This window comes from Haliotis cracherodii, unplaced genomic scaffold (assembly GCF_022045235.1).
Source record: "Haliotis cracherodii isolate W230 unplaced genomic scaffold, xgHalCrac1.p SCAF_3, whole genome shotgun sequence".
Taxonomy (NCBI): Eukaryota; Metazoa; Mollusca; class Gastropoda; order Lepetellida; family Haliotidae; genus Haliotis; species Haliotis cracherodii.
In genome coordinates this window covers 30,379,173-30,395,873 of record NW_027266286.1, presented here as the reverse complement: position 1 = coordinate 30,395,873, position 16,701 = coordinate 30,379,173, and the positions used below count along the sequence as shown (strand labels likewise).

Here is a 16,701-nt window from a genome sequence, read left to right as displayed (position 1 = left end):
ACGTTTCGATTATTTTTTTGTAATTTTGTAGTTAAATCAGTTTCATGTACCCGGCAGTTTATACGACATCGAACTAAAGTAATTTAGCTTTAGTTGCATACAACGCTGTCGCAAACAAGGTCGGTCTTTGGCCAACAGGGCGGTCGGGTAGCCTAGTGGTTAAAGCGTTCGCTCGTCACGCCGAAGACCCGGGTTCGATTCCCGACATGGGTACAATGTGTGAAGCCCATTACTGGTTCCCCAGCCGTGATACTGCTGGAATATTGCTAAAAGCGGCGTAAAACCATACTCACTCAGTCTTCGGCTAACAGGTTTGATAACTTGAATTCTTCACTAACCAATTCATTTTACAAGATGCCTGATATATCTCCCTGATCTTCTTGCAGTGTGTACAACGTGGATGATCTTCGGAAGAGCCCTCAGTTCCGGGACCATGCTGAGAAATTCATGCAGGTCCTTCAGAACATCGTGGACAACCTTGAGTGCCTCGCACCTGTCACTCAGCACGAGCTGATGGCACTCGGCGCCTCCCACGTGCTGTTCGACGGCTTCGACACCCACTACTTCGGCGTGTACTCCAAGTGCATGCTGGAAGTTTGGGAACAAGAGCTGGGCGAAGAGTTCATTCAGGAGGTGAGGGAGTGTTGGAAGGCAGTGTTCGAGTACCTGGTCACACAGATGTCCGAGGGGTATGACATGTGTGTTCAAGAACAGAGGAAGGGCATCTCCACTATGCAAGATAATGAACACCGGAAGAACAAAGTGCAGAGGGAGTATGATGTTCTACCGGATGTAAACGCAACATAGATGGTCACGTGATTGTCAAACAATAGAAGAGCTGGAACTGCGCATGCTCAAGTGATTCAATGTGATAACTGATGTGTTTTTTCATATTTATGTTTCGAGATCCATGCAGGGCCATTCCTTGTCAACCAACATATTGATGGGATGTTCTAGGGTGGAACAGAAATGCATGCTACCACGCAGCAATTCATGGATAAACTCGTTCCTATGTGATGGTGAACAGCTACCTTGTTCTCAAATAATACTCTGTGACACTCGAATTTGTTACTTTTGTCAAGATTTCAAAAGTCATGCCATTGATATGTATTTATTGTAATGAGTGAGTAAGTTGGGTTTAACTCCGCTTTTAACAATGTTCCAGTCATATCGCGGCGTGTCAGTTTAATGTGGGAGGAAAGCCCGAAGTGATGCAGGTCTCAGACGTTTACCACTTCGGTTAAACCCACGAGCACGGATATGGTGCTGACAAACCTAGAAACATAATCGGGGTGAACCGGGATTCGAACCCACAATCATAGGTTTCTGGCGTGCCCAAGGGACGCAACTCTGCACATCGAATCGCGGCGCCTTAGACGACTTGGCCACCCGTGCCCCCTGTATTGATTGTAAAAGTGGTTGGCTGTCAAGGACTAAAACAGCACTGGGTTTCTTTGCCGTCGTGAATTCTGATCCACAACGCCGTGGTATGACTGGAATACTGTCCAAGGCGGCGTAAAACACAACTCACTCACTCGCTGGTCCACCTATGACGTCACCCTTCCGGAGAGATGTGTGTAGGTTGGCCAGTATAGTAGGTACACTAGACATTCAGGACAAGATGGTATATCTAGCCCGTGAATGTGTCCCCATGGACATCTACATGGAGCTGACACTCCGTCATATAAATGAAATGCTGTTTAAGACGGCGTGACCTACTCCACTCAATCAATTTGTCTGGACAAATCTTGAAATCATTCGTGATCGCAGACCAATGTCTTCGTGGCTGACACACCGTCTATTCCTTGTAACAAGGGTTGTTTCTTTAGACACCTTGAAATATTTTAACAAATGGTAAGTTAACATTTTTTGCGAATGCGAAAGACATATAAAATCTGGATTAAAACTATACTTGAGGGGCGGTCGGGAAGCCTAGTGGTTAAAGCGTTCGCTCGTCACACCGGAGACACGGGTTCGTTTCCTGAGATGGGTACAATATGTGAATCCATTTTCTGGTGTTCCCTGCCGTAATGTTGTTCCCCAGCTTAAAACCAAACTCGCTCGCTCACTTCTGCTTGATTTCAGTAACGTACAGTAAAGGACAGACAACACCATCTCGCCTACATCAACCTGTAGGGGATGCATTCGCACCAGTAGCAGCTGTATCAGTTGGTCTAGCACCGTGTCGCTTCTATTGAATAAACGTACAAGAAGAGTCACCTTTAGACCCTATGCAATTATGTGCGGTGTTGTAACATAATCATGACAAAATCTATGATGTGCTAAACATAAGATCATCCTAACGATGTCATTGGCGTTGCTATTCAAGTAATTGTACAAATGGACGAGGCCGCACAATATGAATTATCAGTTCGGTCAAAAAACATAAATATAAAAAATCTTTAAGTCTTCACAGACTTTTGGTGTAAAATAAGTATAATAAACCGCAGGGGATAAGTGGGAAACAGCACTGGGATAAGCAGCGCTTGAAATACGTGTTCGATAGTTACCTTTAAACCACGCGCTCACACTGACCGTTACGGAACATTGTGATTATTACATGGAGTTCTATTCCATGATTTCGCACGAGCATATTTTATATATGTATAATACACTGTATATTTCACTATGTCCTTGTAATGAATCGGTGTGCACGTTACCGTGGTAAACACGGTACTCTATCACATTGATACTGATACATGCTGTCACCCCTGTCGGGGCTTCGGGTTAGAACAGATCCCCGGTACCTCATGCTTGTAACGCTGAAATGGGGCTTAATGTCGCGTTCAAGGAGATCGCGTGTGATAATGCCGCAGTATACAACAAAGATAACCTCTCTGATCTAGTATACTGACACCGAGCCGACCAGTCCCTGCTGTATCCCATTATTACCGAGCGCCAGGCAGGGTAAGAACAAGTACACTATTTTAAAGTCTTTTGGTATGAAGCGACAGACGGTCTATCCTAAAGCTCAAGGAGGCGACCTTAGGCTTGTAAAACCCGATTAAACTGACGATCGGGAGATCAGAGTCTGCAGGTTGCCAGTCATCGTACCTGGTGGTGCGGACCGATGCTCATGCTGTCAGTCACTGGTTTGCAGGCTGCAAATGTTTTCCGATTATTTACAGGCTGCCGTGATATAGCTGACTATGACATTAGACAGCATTCACACTCACGGATTATGCACATTGCTGTATCCATGATCGATAGATGACGTTAATCAAAGAGGGTATGACGCAGGCAAGGTTTCGTGGAATGAAGCTGGATACTAAAATATTAAACTAACCACGTCAGAAGTAGGAAAACCGTTAAAGTTTAAGGTGTCAAGCCTTCTGGACTTCAACTATCTACCTGTTTCATTTCGTTTTAAAAAGCGGTTTCATGTAAGTTGAAACGCGTGACGCACATCCATGGTATTCAGTGGGGAAACAGATCTCCTCTGCGTCGAATATTTATAGCCCGGACTTTGTGCGAATACGTATACACATAGTTCCTAGGTCCAGATTGTGTTGTCACTCTTTAAGAAGGAAGAATGTGGACGTGCTGGAACATACTGGAGCATCCTTAATATAAATATGCAAATTATGGACTGGTTAAAAATGCCCATCTCATTTACTTCTGATTTTGTAACTGGGTGTATGTGTCAAATGCATAAATGTTCTTATAAAACCGCTGTGATAGTTCTTTCACGCTTTCCCTGTATATACATACTATCTACACCGCAAAGAATGGTCACTAAGTTCAGATTGCTACCATGGCATTGTGTCGCTTACATCACAACTTGGCAGAAACATTACCGTGATGGGTGTACTCTAGGAAATATAGGATATTGGACTTTGCTTAATATGGCTCGTTACCAAATCCATACTTAGTAAAATGTTTAAAAAGTATGGCATCGTACAACTATGTGCAAATAAGTCATCAAATTCGGAGGACATCTTCACAGTGTTTTTCGATCGTTTGAACCTATAAAGCATTTTACAACGTAAACATGTTTCAATGACCATATTATTATCTCTTCTGAGAACGTTTGCATGATTGAAGCATTATAAAATGAATATATGTCCAGACTAACGGGATCGGGTGGTAAGGCTCGCTGACTTGCCTGATGCATGTCATTTTATCTCAACTACGTAGATCGATGAGCACGATGTCAAGAACTGGAAGGTCTGGTCCAGACTTGATTATTTACAGAGCGCTGTCATATAGCTGGAATATTGCTGAATGAACTGTGAAATAACAAACAAACAAACAAGCAAACAAAGAATATATATCCAGGGTAATACCCTGAACTTGTTGACATTTCACAGTGAAATGGATGTTTCAGTCCATATTCATCACAGTAGGTGGGGAAATACAGTTAGTGATACTAATCCTTTCAGTTAATTATATTTACTGTATAATTATATCAATACAATACTCAATCGCATCAGCCACATAATAACCTGGCTTACTGAAATAACCAACCCGTGAAGATCCAGTTAACAACTGATCTTTCTCAACCCAAGCATGTAGAAAGACAAACGGGATCGGAGTGGTCAGGCTCGCTGAGATGGTTGATGCATGTCATCGAGTTTAATTGCGCAGAACGATGTTCATGATGTCAGTCACTGGATTGTCTAGCCCAGACTCAGTTGTTTACAGACCGCCGTCATATAGCTGGAATGCGGCGTTCAACAACAAACAGACTGAAATAAATATTTTTAATAAGCCAAAACGAGAAAGTACGTATTGTCAAGATTGTGTTGTATATTTTCTCTGGGGTCTCATGCGCTCATAGAAGCCTAGTAATGAACGATAACATTATTTGTATAATACATGTATCCATTTTTTTAAAGAACTTTTTCCGAGCTATGTTACAAAATTGTTTTCTCGTTCGTAACCATTCGTATTATTTCTGGAAAAGCCGACCGTCTCAAAAAAGGTGTCGGAAAGGGGCGAGAGGTGACGAAGGATTTAAGTGGTTTCATAATGTTAAAACGAGATGCTTTCATTGTCTATGATTCATTATTTGACTACAATATCTTATTAATCTCATGCCGAATTTCATAACTGTAAATATATTTTTTACGTCATTTGAATTCTCTTAGTGAACAGTGCAGTGATGTTTTGCCAAACATGTTTTCTTGTTCTGTAAATAATGTAGAGTACAGGTTACATTCGGTTTAAATATATCATATTGGGCAGTTCTGTCAGAGACACACAGTTGTCTCCCTTGGACCCTGTGACGTACTTTGATGCTCAAATTGTGTGACTGTTTAAACACTTGTTGCCAAATTTTAGTTCTTTATCATAATAATAATAAACTTTGTCTTGGTACACCGAATGTGTTTTGTAACAGATACAGTGATACATTATACATTTGAACATGGAACTATTCGAATGAGGGAACTGCAGAGCTACTTCCCTTAGTCGTGCCAGGATCCGCGGATCGTGGGTCGGAATCCCAGAACTCTCCCTTTGTCATCACAATAGTATGGAATACCATTGATCAAGGGTTTGTCCAAAGCGCTGAACAAATGCAAACCTCCCAGGCTATGGTCGTCAACTGGAGCAGGGTCGGGGTTAACACAGCATCCTTACTGGTCTCAAGCCCCGTGCAGATCAGGAGTAGAATAGGTCTTCAGCAACTCATGCTTGTCGTAGGAGGCAACTATGCTTGTCATAAGAGGCGACTCATGGGATCGGGTGGTCGACGCTCATGACACCAATCACTGGATTGTCTGGTCCAGGCTGAATTTTTTACAGACTACCTTCATATAGCTGGAATATTGCTGAGTGCGGCGTCAAACAAAGAAACAAACATAGGCCTCAAACTATGGTAACTAGCGTGTACACGATGTGACCAAACACGACCTAGGCTGAAAATCAGTGGTTCTCATGAATCAAAGGAGGTTCCCTACGTGTGGAAACATGCCTATACCTTTTTGTGCATTTTGTATGGACAGTTTGGCAGTTGTCACACAGTTTCGACTTATGAACGCTGTGAAGAACTGCAGCATACGCCAACACTCACACACTGATACAAAGTATTAGGGGTGTGTGAAATGTTAAGGACAACCTGAAGGATACTATTAGTTCAACTGTTTAAACAAGGCCGTCATCAACACTATAGAAATGGCACATACTAAAGTAATAGAGCTGTTGGAACATCCAATATCTCCGGAACTCCATTAGGTCCTGTTTATTATCTGAAAATTCAAGATCCTTAGCTGACGATTCAAGTTGTTATCTTGAAAATACAAGTACTTAAGTTGGAAATTGTATAGAAACATCAATGTAAAACTCAAAATACAACATATAATGTGTTGATACTTCAAGTGATGAAGTTGAAAATTCAAGATACTATCTTAAAAAATCAAACGTTGAGAACGGATTCCTACCACCCACCAATGCTTGTTGTAAGAGCCGTCTATTGGGTGTATTGGGTGGTAAAATGTGTGAAGGCGGGTTATTGTGTGGTAGTACCCTGACGGCATGAACGGTTGCCCATACTATACTATCAACCATCCTTTTCCGGCCCAGACTCGAGTATCTACTGACCATAATGATATACTATCATCCCTAGTTATAAGGTCACCTTTTGTCCAGCGGAGGATATAGCATTATAACTAGGGAGCTGAAAACAAGACATAATTGATTTATGCTAGAACTTGAGTCTCATCAATCAAATTGAGAAATGCCAATCTATTCAGGCTTATAGAAAAGGATATTATCATTTACATCAAACAAATCGGTTTGTTATCTTACCAGGATTAGCTGTGAAAACAACTGAATCAATCAGTTTGTTGATTGTCAAACATATTATTAAAAATGGCATTTTAACCAGGGAATTGGAAGTTTTGTTCTGCGAACATTGGCAGTATAACTAGGATGACATTATAACCAGGGAATTGGAAGTTTTGTTCTGCGAACATTGGCAATATACCTAGGATGACATTATAACCAGGGAATTTGAACTTTTGTTCTGCGAACATGGCATTATAACTAGGATGACTTTATAACCAGGGAATTGGAAGTTTCGTTCTGCGAACATTGGCATTAAAACTAGGATGACATTATAACCAGGGAATTGGAAGTTTTGTTCTGCGAACATTGGCATTATAACTAGGATGATATCATAACCAGGGAATTGGAAGTTTTGTTCTGCGAACATTGGCATTATAACTAGGATGACATTATAACCAGGGAATTGGAAGTTTCGTTCTGCGAACATTGGCATTAAAACTAGGATGACATTATAACCAGGGAATTGGAAGTTTTGTTCTGCGAACATTGGCATTATAACTAGGATGATATCATAACCAGGGAATTGGAACTTTTGTTCTGCGAACATTGGCATTATAACTAGGATGACATTATAACCAGGGAATTGGAAACTTTCGTTCTGCGAACATCGGCATTATAACTAGGAAAACATTATAACCAGGGAATTTTGCAATGAGGAAATCCGTTCTGTGACAAACATTGCATTATAACCTGGGTGGCATTATAATCAGGGAGGACTGTATAGCCCAAAGTCGTTCACTGCACCTTCTGGTAAGGACGATATAATTTGTTTGTTTGTTGTTTAATAGGGGGAGGGGACATCGCTTTCTCGCTTTATCGCTCTATCGCTTTCTCGCTTTCTCGCTTTCTCGCTTTATCGCTCTATCGCTTTCTCGCCTTATCGCTTTCTCGCGGTTAAGCAATATCCCCTCTTGACCACTATAGGTGCCGCATGTGATATCTGCTGCAATTGGGAGGTAATGTTGAACTTTTCTCACTATTTACTTAAACATAATTTAACTGTAGAGACGTAGGTGATTTTAAAACAATCCACCGATTTTTGGGTAAAATGGATTTATTTATGGCCCTTTTCAGTTGTATGTGACCATCTCGCCGAAAGCGCGTGGCAGATCATGACAATACGCTCTAAATAAATCAGGTTAAAATCTAAATATATACTATATATAAAAGGTAAGAAGACTTTGGTTAATTAGTCTTGGCTGATTGTTTTTTGCAAAAATACAATCTTATAATTTTGGATGTTCTTTAACTAGTTTTCGGTGGTATATGATGTTACAGTGTGTCATAAGGTTGTCCGTAAATGTTCTTTTTGACATTTGATGTATGTTTAACTTGAATTGTGTTTCTCGTCTTGTGCAAATCTACAAATATATGTACTTGCATATATTAATTTGATAAACACCGATGTGAGTGAGTGAGTGGGAATGGTTTCACGTCGCTTTTAATAATAATCCAGTAATATCACGGGGAACACCAGAAATGGGCTTCACACATTGTACCCATGTGGGGAATCGAACTGGGTCTTTGGGTTGACGATCGAACGCTTTAACCACTAGGCTACCCCCCTGCCCCCATCGCTGTGGCGTTACCACAGTTGATATGTGTACTTGTGTAAACTACACATATGGAGAGACATAATTAGTGTGGCCACATAGTTCAGGTTGATAACAATATGACATGCATTACTATGATTATCTATAACATATATTAAATCAGCTATCATTATAATATGCTATGTATATCTTAAGTATAGTTTTGTCAAAATTATGTATTTGTGTGTGTGTGTGTGTGTGTGTGTGTGTATGTGTGTGTGTGTGTGTGTGTGTGTGTGTGTGTGTGTGTGTGTGTGTGTGTGTGTGTGTGTGTGTGTGTGTGTGTGTGTGTGTGTGTGTGTGTGTGTGTGTGTGTGTTGCGTGTGTGTCCGACTCATTGTCTGTGTAAAAAGGTAGTAGATAACTACATAACTCACATCAGAACGCACAATGGTTAACCATACAGTTCAAATGGATAGAGAATTGCTACATAAATATGTATATTCCTGTCTGAGCCTATACTATAATTGGATATCTAGTCTCTCCTGGCGGGAAAGTTAAATTATATTTTACAAGCACTTTAGCATTAAGTTTAATTCCCGAAGACAGTTTGATCGAAAGTCATTCGAAAGAAACGAGTTGTTTTTAAAATATATTTACGACGCATTTCATTTCTGTTGTCCAAGGAATGGGGTTACGGGTTAATGATGTTCTCGAAAGTCGTTTATGTGACTGAAGGCATATATCTAAATCATCTGTATTTGTTAGGGAAACATAACTGTGTACATGTACATGTACATCTTTTGTCTGCATAATGCGCATGCAACTTAGTGAACATAATTGTGATCCCGAAATCGGACAAGCACATATTCGGCTTCAATTCCAAATCTAATGACCGAAAAAAATAATTCTTTGGACGTTGTAAACAATACAAACTGGCTAATAAAACTGACAATTATTTGTCAATATATGATCTCCTTTTTATCAGTTTTAAAATTGATAGAGGAATGAGGGAAGGATACTATGAACAAAATGAAAATATGAACAGTGACTATCTGTATTCTGTGAATCTTGCTTATGTATTACACTTAAGAAAATATACAAGCTAAACGAGAAAAAATTACGTGTTCATTTTGTAACATATTTATCTACTACAAGATGTTTAAAAAATCTAATCATAGGAGGCAAAATAGCGGTGAGATTTACAGGAATGGATCACTAAATGTCAGCAAAAACCGTTTTAATGTACGGCATTATGGGAAATATTGCTTTCTCGCTGTCACGCTCTATCGCTTCGTCGCTCTATCGCTTCGTCGCTCTATCGCTTTCTCGCTTTATCGCTCTATCGCTTTCTCGCTCTATCGCTTTCTCTCTTTATCGCTCTATCGCTTTCTCGCTTTCTCGCTCTATCGCTTTTTCGCTCTATCGCTTTCTCGCTCTATCGCTTCATCTAATGACTAACCATAGTCATAATAAGGAATCGGGTGTTCTTTAACTTCTTTTGAATAGTATGTACTGTAAATCTTGAAATTAACGTTAGAGTTAATAATAAATGCAAACAAATTAGCGTAGACTTAATTACCGCATTCGACGTAATAAGCGCCTAGGGCGCTCTCAAAATTAGAATATTATTTTGGTGTAAAAGAAGTGTAATGTTAAATTATATTTAAGTAGATAGTGAGAAAATTTCAACATTCTCCGTCCATATGTATAATTTGAAATGCGACTTGGAAAAATCTCAGCTCCCGAACACACACCCCTCCCACATCAGTACCGCGAGAAAGCGATAGAGCGAGAAAGCGATAAAGCGATAGAGCGAGAGAGCGATAGAGCGAGAAAGCGAGAAAGCGATGTCCCCTCTCGGCCACCATAGTATAGTTTAACGCCGCACTCAGCAATATTCCAACTATATGACGGCAGTCTGTAAATAATCGAGTCTGGACCAGACAATCCCGTGATTTACATCATGAGCATCGATCATTGGGATACCATGACATGCTTCAACCAAGTCAGCGAGCCTGGCCATCCGATCCCTAAAGTTGCCTTTTACGACAAGCATATTCGCCTTTTACGGCATGCATGTGTTGCTGAAGACCTATTCTACCCCGGATCTTCACGGGTCAAGGGCGATATATAACCATCCTAATTATCCAGTCTGTTATATCTTCATGCTGCTGTGCGGCGGCGGGTAGCCTAGTGGTTAAAGCGTTCGCATCACACTGAAGACCCGGGTTCGATTCCCCACATGGGTACAATGTGTGGAGCCAATTTATGGCGTCCCCACCTCGATATGGCTTGAAAATGGCTAAACGCGGCGTCAAACCATACACACTCATACTCCTGTGACAACCATTTCTCGTCATAGTATGGGAATAAAGTACACTGGATCACCGAGGATGGAATGCAGAATGATCGGGCGAATGCACAGTGCCGTTGTAGCTATTGTATATAGTGATTGATTCAACTCGTGTGCGACATTTGCAGGAGGAGGATTCACAGTGGAAAGCCAATGTACGAGACAGTCTCGCACATGTTCCCGCCGCATGTAACGAAGGGCTGGTGACGTCATGATGAGATGAATTACACGGTAAAACTGCTTGCCTACTAGGTTCCACGACAGTTGATCACTGAGAGAATATCAGATGGCAGCAGAAAGGACCACCGTACAATAATTCAATATCAGTTTCTATAGAAACAAGATTTTAAAAAGGATTATGTAATCACAAAATTGAATGGAAAATGTCAATGTTATAAAAAGTGTTTTTTCTCAGATTTCTCTCAGCAGTAATTACATGGAAGGGTAGGGAATGACACAAAGGCGGTCAACATAAATGCCAGGATGAGTCATTTATCATTTATAATAGCATGTGTTTAATTATATACAGTCAGGACATTGATCCGTTATGATGTGGCTACTTAGGATGGGTACAAAGTGAATGGGTGGTCACTGGAAAAACCAAGCCGACTCTAAATGGGTTAGAGGATGGGTGATCACTGGAAAAACCAAGTCGATTCTAAATGGGTACAAAGTGAATGGGTGATCACTGGAAAAACCAAGCCGACTCTAAATGGGTTAGAGGATGGGTGATCACTGGAAAAACCAAGTCGATTCTAAATGGGTACAAAGTGAATGGGTGATCACTGGAAAAACCAAGCCGACTCTAAATGGGTTAGAGGATGGGTGATCACTGGAAAAACCAAGTCGATTCTAAATAGGTACAAAGTGAATGGGTGATCACTGGAAAAACCAAGTCGACTCTAAATGGGTTAGAGGATGGGTGATCACTGGAAAAACCAAGTCGGCTTTAAATGGGTTAGATGATGGGTGATCACTGGAAAACCCAAGTCGACTCTAATTGGGTTAGAGGATGGGTGATCACTGGACAAACCAAGTCGACTCTAAATGGGTTAGATGATGGGTGATCACTGGAAAACCCAAGTCGGCTTTAAATGGGTTAGAGGATGGGTGATCACCTGAAAACACAAGTTGACTCTACATGGATTAGAGGATGGGTGATCGTCGTATCCCGGCATCGTGATTCAAAGCTCACATTATCAATCACTTGTTTTCCTGCTCCGATGCAATGTTGTATTGAGCAAGCTATCGAGTTATTCCGCTGACATTAACACCTAAATCACCTTTATCCCTTTAATACAAGCAGAGGGCGAAATTTAGAATGACACTTCTGCGTCATCAACATCTCAAGACAGCACGCATCACTTACATCAGCACTCTACACTGCAGCCAGGTTCTTTGTGTCAAGGTGACCTTCTTATGTGGACGTCATCTCTTAAAGAGTCTATTATCACCTTTCCAAATCTGTATTCTTATTAAACTTTAATGATTTGAAGCAAATCATCTATAAATCTATATATGTTAAGGGTGACATAAACCACAAGAAGGTTATTTTTTAGCATCAAATGGTTTCAAATATACATGTACTGAAACATCAAGTAGAAAGTTCAAAATACAGTGGAATCCGTCCAATTCGGACTCGGTAAGTGTGAAAAGTCCGAATTAGAGAGTTGTAGGTCATTTTGAGTAATGCTAATTTATTAAGGAAATGAGGGGACTTTCACCAAAATCCTTATTTGACAGAGTCCGATTTGGACAGATTCCGTCTGTATGACCATGGTTCATATATGCAGAGTAGCTAAACGCAAAATTTAAGGTCTAAAGAGTTCTCTCCCCTGGTTCACAATTTTCAAAATACAATAAAAGTGTTGTTTTTTATTTACCTGTGCGTCCATTTTGGTATTTGAAGCATGAACTTTCATACAAGAGAATGCATTCTTGTTTGGGATCGGCCATGACTAGATTATGATTTTGACAAACGATGGTATGTAACGTAACGAGGGGTCACCTGGTTATTTCAGAAAAAACGATTGAAACGAGTCATTTTATGGGCGCTTCGAATTCGCATCGATATTGGAAAACATCTTCGATTCATTTATCTCTTTCGAATTCCTTTCAGATTAGAATAAATGGGGTAACCGAAATGCGATGTTTTTTTTTGGTTCATCCATCCTCATCCTACAGACAAAACCTGGGTTAACAAAACATTAAGTTTGTATAATGGGTTTAGAACCACTTCCCCGGTCTGGTGGATAAAACATCTGGCCGGAGAGCAGAAGGTCGATGGTTAGATCCCCTGGCGGTGTCATACCAAAATACGTTAAAAGATGTTACTTATTGTTACCCTGCCTAGCGTTCGGCATTAAAGGGCTAAAACATGGACACGTCTGCTCCGGCCCAGTATACTGTGTCTGAGTGGGGTATCCATGTTAAACTGAGGCATGGTATCTCAGTGAATTAGCACTATAAAACCGGCATTAGTCAGGACTAGTACAAACATCAATACATACACGTCTATGCACATGTTATATAAGTGCAATAACCTTGAACGCGAAATTTCACCTCACTTTAGCTTGCGTTTGGATTTAGAATATAAGCCATACATTCTTAAGTATACAAAGCAGTTACTAGGTGTAGTGAGAGGCGACTAACGGGATCGGGTGGTTGGAGCATGTCATCGTATCCCCACTGCGTGGATCGATGCTCAGGATGTCAATCACTTGATTGTCTGGTCCAGACTCGATTATTTCCAGACCGCCGTCATAGGGCTAGAATATTGCTGAGTGCGGCGTTAAACAAACAAACTAGGTGTAGATATCGCATAAGCTGTGGTCTGAATTAACAATCATCAAAGCCTGGCAACTGTCAACGGCGACTGAATCTACCGACCATGGGGGTGGGAGGCTAGACTGATACGGTGTGTCATCGTACGATACCATGACACAGGTTCGATGCCAACAGTGACAGCTTCTGGTTTGCCTGTTCCAGACCCGATCACGTCGGCCGTGCCAGTAGAAAGAGGAACATATGACATAAAGTTCTTTTTTAAAACAGAAGACAAATCAAAGAATATGTAGCTTGGATGTAATTGGTTGTTCCTGATTTCTTTGGAAAACAAATAACACAACATTCTCGGTCACACAAACTCTTTGGCAGTTCTTTAAATAAGTAGTCGTATATATTTTAACAAACAGCTAACCAGTCATTGTCACGTTCTCATATGATAAATGCTCGGGACATTTAACATACCAATCGTCGAAATTAAAAAACATTATGCGCCGTAACCAACATTTCTTTCTTCAATAGAAATGTTGTGCATTGTCAAAAAATGACGAAAGTTCTGTGTTCTAGCTTCAGGACACCAAAACGCTGTGCATCTCGTTGTGCATCTTGTTGGTAGCCTACTTAACGACTGTAAACTGGTGACAGTATCTTTTCACATGAACACGCCACACTAGATAATGTTGAATCGACTAGCTATGCAGGACAACATGGCAGAACGAGACTTCATGCTACGAAGTCTCTCCTGTCTTAGAACCTCCCTTTTATCAGGACTATTTTGATTTATGAGGTTTTCCAAGGCCTTCTTACGAGAACTTTTGGAAAACACCATAGCACTCTTCACTGCCGTCTCGGCCTTGTGCGCATCGTAGACGTGCGTTTGGTCTAAGTCCTGTTTCCGGTTACTCCTTGATGACGTCACTTCCGGTCTGACGTCTTGGTCCTCTTCATCACTAATTTCTAACACTGTAGGAGTCTGAATACTCTCCCTTCTCTTAGTAGAGTAACTGGATCTAGGTCTATGATAGAAGCTGCCTTTTGAAGATTTAGCACTATGAGGTACAACCTGTCTAGACGTTGATTGGGAAGGGGGAGAGAACTCCTCCTCTGTCAACTGGTCGAGAATACTGGGGATAGATACATGTTTTGTGAGTCTCTTTGGTGACTTGTCGGACAGTGAGCTTCTAGACGTCTCGGACAAGGCGTCTGTGTCTTGTGGTGATCTGTTGTACCGTGTCTCCGTGTACAGTCTGTCGTCAAGGAACACATCCTGGTCCGGGTCAGAGTCTGATGACAAAGGAGAGTGGGGCCTACTGAAGTCGTGGACAAAGTTATTCACCTGAGCTGCCGGAGTATCCGGTCCTGATCCTGAAATTTTGGTAAACTGCAGCCCACTATTCATATACACATCCCCCTTCGTTATCAGGAACTGGGATTTCCGGGACGCGTTGTCGACACAGGCCGACATGGGTCGCTGCGTTTGTTTCAAAGCAGGAGTAGTCTTGTCGAAAGCGGTATGAGGACGTATCACGTGCTCGCTATGATGTCTCTGTCTACCATCCTTTCCACCTCTTTTAACTTCTTGTTTCGCTTCGCCCTGGGACTTTCCATCCTTTTGACCCGTGTTTCCGTCCACAACATGCATGCCGCTGTGCAGGAAAGCGCTGACTCTCTGTTGAACCTCAGCCCTTTCTTTCTCGACCTTTCCACCATGTCTTTCTTTAGCGGACACAGGTTTCTTCCTGTCTTCGTCCCACGCGCTTCTACTTGACATGAGGCGGGAGTCGACCAGTGTGTCGTCTGCTGCCACGGCCTTTTGTTTGAGGAACCTCTGCAGCTGCTTCTCACACAACCTCCACTCCATCAACCTCTTCTCGCTCAGCCTGATGGCACTACGGCTGTGCATGGACTTCTCATACGAGTTGTCCTTGGGGCCGGCAGGGGCAACGCCCATGTTGCTGGAACCAGAGGTTCTTCTCACAGATTCTATGTTGGCGTAAAGGAACTTCTTCTCCCGCTCTTGCAAGCCCCAGTTTCGGAGCCTCTCTCGCTCATAGATCTTGAGTTGGAGGTCGAGTCTAGCCCTCTCCACTCGGTTCTTCCTGTCCGCCTGGATGAAGCGTTCCCCTGTCGACGTCCATCGCATCGGCATCTCCGCCCCTGGCTGACCGCTGCCATACACAAAAGTAGAGATTATGATACTGATGACGACACTACTACTACTACTACTAATAATAATAGTTATCATGAATCATGATGATGACGACGACGGCGACCACAATAATAATAATGATAAATGATAAAAATGATGAAGATGATAATAAAACATTATTTAAAAAATAAGAAGAGCTCATACAGAGTTAGTGAGTATCGTTTTACGTGGCTTTAAATAATATTTCAGCAATGTCCCCGCTGTTGGGATCTATAGTCTGACAAGCGAACACTTTAACCCCAAGGCTACAATGACACAGGAATTATGACTCCAAATCAGATTCAAAATTTGAATTCTACTTCATTTTATATACGTTGTGTTAATTTGAATCCTTATTCACGATGTGTCCGTTCACGGACATAAATAACCGTTTAAGAAACTTTGTCTGTTTTAACGTCTCGAAAACAAGTGCCCCTGCAGACCGAAGGTAAGATGTCAGCGCCGTGTCAGGGTATTGGGGGAGGTCTCAGACATAACTGCAACTCTGCCTTCTCCGGGATAATTTGTGAAATAATTTCAATGATAATTTCTTCAATAATTCGGCCTTTAACTGGAATGAAACTTGACTACCGGTACATAATTTTCCTTCACAACATCCAACAATCATAATTCCCAAGATGAATGATTAGTTAAGCTTGCACAATAAATAACACGTATTTAAATAACTACCATGGACACAGTAAATGTTTAATTTATTCACAATCAATAACATTTTCAAGCCTATATCTATAGCATTGGTAGCCCAGTGGTTTAAGTGTGTCTGGTCACACGGAATACACGTTAGTATATGATGTGAAGCCTATTCTTGGCCTCACGTCATATTGCGGGAATTTTGCTACAGTAGTATGAAAAACACATGGTTAGATAAAAACGAATTATTTCGAAAAAATATATTCCCTTCTCAATTTCTATACTAAAACCTGAAATTCAAAAGGACTAACGATAGGAATAAGGTCAGCACATTTTGAATGTGTCTCGAGAGAATTGTTACAATATAAAAACAAACTATCTCTACCATGCACTACAACTTT

General features: G+C 41.3%; 2 protein-coding genes across 3 annotated transcripts in view; one reads left to right on the top strand and one right to left on the bottom strand.

Annotated features, from left to right (window-relative positions):
- The window catches only part of LOC139474042 (neuroglobin-like), a 57,691-nt gene extending 52,510 nt beyond the window's left edge, over positions 1-5,181 (top strand). For both annotated transcript variants that reach the window (XM_071256899.1, XM_071256898.1), the window contains exon 3: positions 387-5,181. In XM_071256899.1, coding sequence (XP_071113000.1) covers positions 387-807 — 421 coding nt within the window. In that variant the 3' untranslated portion in view covers positions 808-5,181. The remainder of the gene's footprint in view (positions 1-386) is intronic.
- Positions 5,182-14,131: 8,950 nt separating this feature from the next.
- Positions 14,132-16,490, bottom strand: LOC139475351 (uncharacterized). The gene is made up of 2 exons (XM_071258576.1): positions 16,486-16,490; positions 14,132-15,629 (listed from the first exon to the last, which is right to left on the bottom strand). The coding sequence occupies exons 1-2, from the start codon at positions 16,488-16,490 to the stop codon at positions 14,132-14,134; spliced, it is 1,503 nt and encodes a 500-aa protein (XP_071114677.1).
- Between the last annotated feature and the right edge of the window lie 211 nt (positions 16,491-16,701).